The sequence below is a fragment of the Hippoglossus hippoglossus genome, chromosome 7, assembly GCF_009819705.1.
Source record: "Hippoglossus hippoglossus isolate fHipHip1 chromosome 7, fHipHip1.pri, whole genome shotgun sequence".
NCBI lineage: Eukaryota > Metazoa > Chordata > Actinopteri > Pleuronectiformes > Pleuronectidae > Hippoglossus > Hippoglossus hippoglossus.
This window is the reverse complement of record NC_047157.1, coordinates 7,535,340-7,541,339: the sequence shown is the minus strand read 5'-3', so window position 1 is coordinate 7,541,339 and position 6,000 is coordinate 7,535,340. Positions and strand designations below refer to the sequence as shown.

Below are 6,000 nucleotides of genomic sequence, written 5' to 3'. Positions count from 1 at the left end.
GACAGACACTTTCTACAGGGATACACCGCAATCCCCAGCACACACACATCACCCTCACTTGTGGGATCAGCAATTCAGATTGCATGCAAATCCGGGAGCGTCACCGTGTGCGTGTGCGTGTGTGTGAGGGGAAAAGAAAGAGAGGGGGAGAGAGACGTGCAGTTACATTCCTGGAGAGAGAGCTGCCCCTTCCTCCTCCTCCTCCTCCTCCTTCCACTCGTCCCTCCTGGTCTCCCAGCCGGCGGCGGCAGAGAGGGATTTCTAACCCGGGCTGCGGATGCGGGGAACAGGGCTGCACAGTGAAAGAGACACCGGTCGTCTGTAGGGAAGTTGTTAGAAAGGAGGCACCAAAAATAAATTTTGAACGCATTCTAAATAGTTTGGAGTTTCTTTATCGGACGCTCTAGAAAATTGAAGTGTAGGAAAGTTTACTTCTGTGGTGGCCATGGGATCCCATCGGACAGTCCGAGCCGGCCGGACAGCGCTGCTCCTGGCGGGGCTGCTCGTGGCTCTGTGCACCGCCAGTTGCCCGGAGAAAGAGCTGGAGGACCGGGAAGAGGAGGCCCACGTCGTCCTGACCGGCACCGTGGACGAGATCATCAACATGGACCCGGTGCACAACACCTATTCTTGCAAGGTGAGTGCTTCTGAAAGTGCTTTATGAAACTATGTCCGCCGCTTCTGGGAAAGGGACACCTGCTTCCTGCAGGAAAGCATGTGAATGTGGAACTGTTGGAGGTTATTATCATTTAATGCATCCACCCTCGTGCTGCTGACGGAAGCCATTAGCACCAAGTTTGTTTGTTCCAAGTCTCTCAGTCAGTCAGAGCTCCTGAAAAACATTTTACAAACTCAGCCATCCAGAAGCGCTTGGCAGCGTTTTCACGGCCACTGACAGTGGATCCACTTTGCCCTCAGAAACAGATAGATGGTGTGTGCTTTTTTTTATTTGTATTTCCACTTCCCAATTACATAGCTACAGGGGAGGGCTAACCGACCATGTAATCATCCCAAACATGTTGCAGCAGGAGGCTCAGTGGACCCTGGATGTTGCTCTCACTTCATCCCTACACATAAACGAGGGAAAACAGGCAACGTTTGCCGGTGGCTGCAAAACCTGATGTGCCGAGTCTTGAATTGTTCTGTAGTGTTGTAGACAAATGCAACCACTTGACTTGTAGCTGTAACAGTGATGCCTTTGGGGATAAAAGAAGTCCATCATATGTAATGAGATCCCTGCAAAGTATCACAGAATCACTTTAAGTACCAAAAAGAATACTGAAGCCATTTTTAGTCCCTGTTATAATGATGCCAGACACAGTAAAGATGATTTTATTTTTCCTCTCAGCAGAGTACTGACAGGTGCGGTAAGGTGTGCCCAAGGCTATAAAGATGAGCAGTCATGTATTGCACTGACATTAGTCACACGTGTGAGACCTGTGCATGTAAATTCACAGATTATTTTTTATCACAGGAAATAGTGTCTGGATAATGCACGACATAATAGGAAATGGTGGAAGAAAAACATCCACTGTCCCACAATTTTTTTTTTAGAAAGCAACCCACTGTTGTCCCCATTCTGTTTTTACTCATTGTAACTTTCGCACAATCACAGACTTGAGGCGTACCACTCTATAATCTGTCAAAATAAACAAGTCCTGTTTGGTCAGCTCTGCCGCTGCTCTTTTCCTCAGCGCCCACTGGCTTCCCGTCTCCCGGTGACTGAGTGGAGTAGATTAGAGGCACACGGCTCTCATTCTGGAAACAGAAACCACCACCAAGTGCTGCTGCAATTAGACGAGGCAGGATAACATGGAAGCGAAGGGGCGACTCATGACTGTGCATAAAGCGCAACCTTGGCTGCACTTCCTGTGATGCGGCATCTTTGGGTGCATGAAGTGTTTTGGCTTAGTTTTCCAGTGGCTGGAAAAAGTCTGTGCTTGGATCACTTGTAATTAGATTAATTAAAGTAGAAAGAATTTCTTAAGATTTACTCTCATTATCTACAATGTCGGTGGATATTTCTCTTGCACTGGTGTCAATGACATTCATGGTAAACCCTCATTCAGATTTCCCAGATTTCTAAGATTTCCCACAGCACCTACACCTTTTTATAAATGAAAATATCCTTTTTTTCCAGTTTTAACAAGACACTAAAAAGCATGATGTCTCCTTCTTGTTGTTTTGCTAAAGGTGAGGGTGTGGCGCTACTTGAAAGGCAAGTCCGACGTTAACCGAGAAATCCTCCTGGATGGCGGCAACAAGCTGATGATTGGCGGCTTCGGCAACCCGGGCATCTGCGACAACCAGGTAGCCACGGGCGACACTCGCATATTCTTTCTCAACCCTGCCCTGGCCTCCATGGGACCCGAACACAAGAACGAACTCATGCTCAACTCAAGTCTGATGAGGATTACCCTGCGCAACCTGGAGGACGTGGAGCACTGTGTGGAAGGTAAGCAGCCAGTCTGTTGTGAATGGAATGAGACCCAGAGTGAACTCTATGTAGGTTAGAATATACATTACTACAACGTTGGAAGGATAAACGAGCGTTGACGCTAATTTGAAGATTATCAGGGCTCGTCTTACTTTTACTCGTGATACATTTATAGGATCTGTGCTGTGGTTTGAAGACTCACAGTAACTGTAAATCACTTAAAGAGGCGAGGATTTTATATGTTGGTGGCTGCTGAAATTACATGGTGTCAAACTTTCCCAGAACTGAATGAAACAAGGACACCTGAGTCATTTCAGGAGCTTTGTTGCCATGGCAAGGCTCCAGCTTTTCCCAGCAGAGCCTTGAGGTGGCAGATAAACACCTTGAGGACGGGGGTTGAATAGTTTAGAGAGGATTCCCGACCTCTGCACCCTGAAGCTGAGCCATTTTTATTAAGTCAGAGGTTAAACTGCTTTCCACTTACATGCATGTAACACAGGTTCTCACGCTTTTGCTTTTACAATGGGATCATAGGTTCCCACAATTTATCTTCACTACAAGAAAAACAGAATGACTCTTAAACCACTCAAGAGCAGAAAGTAGGTGATGAGTGGATGAAAGCTGCCCACACAGGAAAATGGATTTTTGAGTTTGGGAGAAAAAAGTGAGAAGTAACATTATGTTTTTTTATTCTACTGATTTGCATATTAGAACTTGAGCATGAAAAGAGTTGATGAAACACTTATATTCCTGTGAGTCCTTTTTTGGTTGAAAAGTAATTTGTCAGGCTCTTATGAGACGAACCATGCAGCCGTGACTAATAAATCTCAGCATCTACCGTGACTGTGAGACTGTAGCAGCCTGTGCCCCATGCCAGTGAGCAGCTAGCTCGCTGCTGTCTAACTTTTACTGGTGCTTGACAATGTTGGCAGCCGTTCAAAGTTTGACTCTAACACTTAAGATTGGCTTGGAGCGAGGGGGGGGGGGGGGGGGGTGAATCAGAGCACGAACCACCTTGCTGTGTAGGTTTTCTGGGGCTGCTTCAGAGTTGCAGGGTCTAGATTCTGGGTACTTTCCTCTCTGAACAATCTGGGTGGCAGGATGTTCCAATGGATGGAGCTTGTTTGCAGTGTTAAGTTGCATTTGGCACACACATAAAACTTCTTCTGTTTGTCTGTCCGGGCACGAAACACTGCACTGCTAACCTTTTCATTCAGGCCCCCTTTTCTTCTTTTTGGACTCCTCTTGTGGAAAGGGGAGTTTCTTGGCTCTAACAAACTGTCTAGAATGTGCCCTTTTTTGTTTCGTGGCTTTGTGTTTGAAGAGGATTTACTTCTCATAACCTTATTTTCTCATATCACCCTAAAGTAGAAAGAATAGCCCCAGGAAATTCTTCAAGAAGTCATCGGGGCAAATAGTTAGACAGAGCTCTAGTATAAAGATGTGTTAAGTGATTGAACGTTCTCTTATGGAAGCTATGGAGCTTTTTGTGCATGAGTCATCCAAAGAGTAAAAGCCTGGGACAATTGTCAGGTGCAGATCCCACCACGAAAACTGTATTTTGTTTTTGAGGGGTAAAATTAGCTGGCATGCCTCCATCCGGAGGAGAATGAGCTTTGAGGCTTGTTCCAGTGCAGAGTTTTAATTAAGAGAGTCAAGTCAGATCCCATCCGTTCTATGCAACCACTACCCCCGGCGACTGTGGGATGTCAGTGCAGCGGGACAAGACTCTACCTGCTGCAGTTCTTATTGTACCCTCCTCTGCTTTCTCCTCATTCTTGACATTTTCGATAGCTAGGATAAACTCAGGAATGCCTGGCAGCGAGCAAGGCTGGGAGGTGCATTGTCTGAGGTGGAAGAAAAAAGGCTTTGTGTGAGCTCCTTGCCACTGAGAGTTTTGCGAAGGACACAGACATGAAGGAAAATAGGATGAGTGATGTAGAATGTAGGAAAAACTCAGGATTCGTCTTTTGTACATGTAAGGACGTGGGCCATGACAGATGTTGTGTTTGCCGTGGCATATTTGTCAGCGTTTGGATCAGGGCTGGGTGAAGATAGATGCCTTCAGGCGTCATGTTTCACAGTCTTTCTACACCTGTGCTCTTCGGACTGGGCGGTGGCACTTCAGGGCCACTCGGCCCATGTGTGTGATCACTTGGCCACAGGCTTTCATCGGCGACAGTGCGGCCCTCCCTAGAGGAGTGTTTACAAGATCTCAGTAAACACTTGCAGTGCCGACCAGCTCTTAAAATGCCCTCTGCCATATTTACGGCGAAACTGAGTGGCCCACTTTCTGTTTCCCTATGCCTTATCTATTCGTACTGACGCCCTCACTGGCATGTCTGGTTGAAATAGTGAAAAGGTGTTACTGTAAAACTCAACATGTATTCTGTTTGCAATGTTGAATTTGCCTCCTGCCAGGGCAGATAAGGGGACGGCCTTTGGCACTAAAAGTCTTTCTTTCTCTGGTCCTCCAGCTACCACTCAGTAAAATGTGCCGGTGCTGGTTGTGCTGTACAGACACTTGTGTGTCAGACAGGATCAGTCACAGTACTTTACTGTGTCTTTGGAAACAATAATGAAGTTCTGCTTTTGGAAAAGTGAATGAAAAGGGGTGATTCAAAATCACAGCAGAATGCTTTGTCCTCCAGATTTTGTTAAAAGGGTAAGAAGAGCGTGTGCAGCGTTTATTGTTGTTTTCTTCTTTCTTTTCTTTTTCTTCCTTTGCTGTGTTAATGACAACAAAGAAGGCAGAGGTGTTTGGGGTTTGGAAGAGAGGAAGGTGTCTTGATGGAGAAGTGTTGAGCGCACAGGGAGATCTTATCATGTCCTTGCTGTGTTTATCGGCTGCTTTTGTTTCAGCTCTTGATGACATGACGCCAGAGTCTTTCCCGCAAGGCCCTGATGAAGAACAGCAACAAAGGGCTGTTTCTTCCTCCTGTCCTGATCTCCTCCTCTCTTTCCTTTTTTTTTTTTTTTTTTAAATGATGAGCCAGTTACAAATCAGTGCATAGTCATGCAACAGCTGCATTGAAGATTTTTTTTTTTGTATCCCTTTATGCTGCATCTATTTAAGTAGGCAATGCTGAGTGCAGCTAGTGTGCTTCATTTGTTGAACAATCAAAACTCCTTGTGGGACGTTAATGAGCAGTGTTTTAAAGCTCAACATACCACTAACTCTTTATGATCTGTGTGTACAGCAGTCCAGAGGCTCACTGGTAATGGGGTTAGCCAGGCTTGCTGAGAACATGATGGGGGTCCTGATTTGCCAGCAGGTGGTCTTGCTTAATGATGGGCGAGCAGGCAGTCCTGTGGAATGCTCCTCGGGGTGGGTGGGATGTGGGTTGACTGTGTGAGCCACCCCCTACCCGCCACTGCCCCTCCTCGAGTGTTCCTTCAGTGAGTGAGCCTGGCCCTCGTGGAAAAAAATCTGACGTTTTTTTTCCACCACTGTTTGTGCAAGGAGGAGGCCCGGAATCGGCTGGAATACCTTTCCTGTGCATGCTCCTACCTGGCTGCCTCCTCCCTCCTCACCTCCACGATATGTGAGGAGATAATGATAG

At 46.5% G+C, this 6,000-nt stretch overlaps 1 protein-coding gene across 9 annotated transcripts in view; it reads left to right on the top strand.

Moving 5' to 3' along the window:
• Nucleotides 1-232: 232 nt before the first annotated feature.
• agrn (agrin) overlaps nucleotides 233-6,000 on the top strand; it is a 248,933-nt gene continuing 243,165 nt past the window's right edge. For 5 of the 9 annotated variants that reach the window (XM_034591670.1, XM_034591667.1, XM_034591668.1 and 2 more), the window contains exons 1-2: nucleotides 233-637; nucleotides 2,194-2,455. In XM_034591670.1, coding sequence (XP_034447561.1) covers nucleotides 446-637; nucleotides 2,194-2,455 — 454 coding nt within the window. In that variant the 5' untranslated portion in view covers nucleotides 233-445. The remainder of the gene's footprint in view (nucleotides 638-2,193; nucleotides 2,456-6,000) is intronic. The other 4 variants (XM_034591675.1, XM_034591672.1, XM_034591671.1 and 1 more) reach the window with 2 other exon arrangements.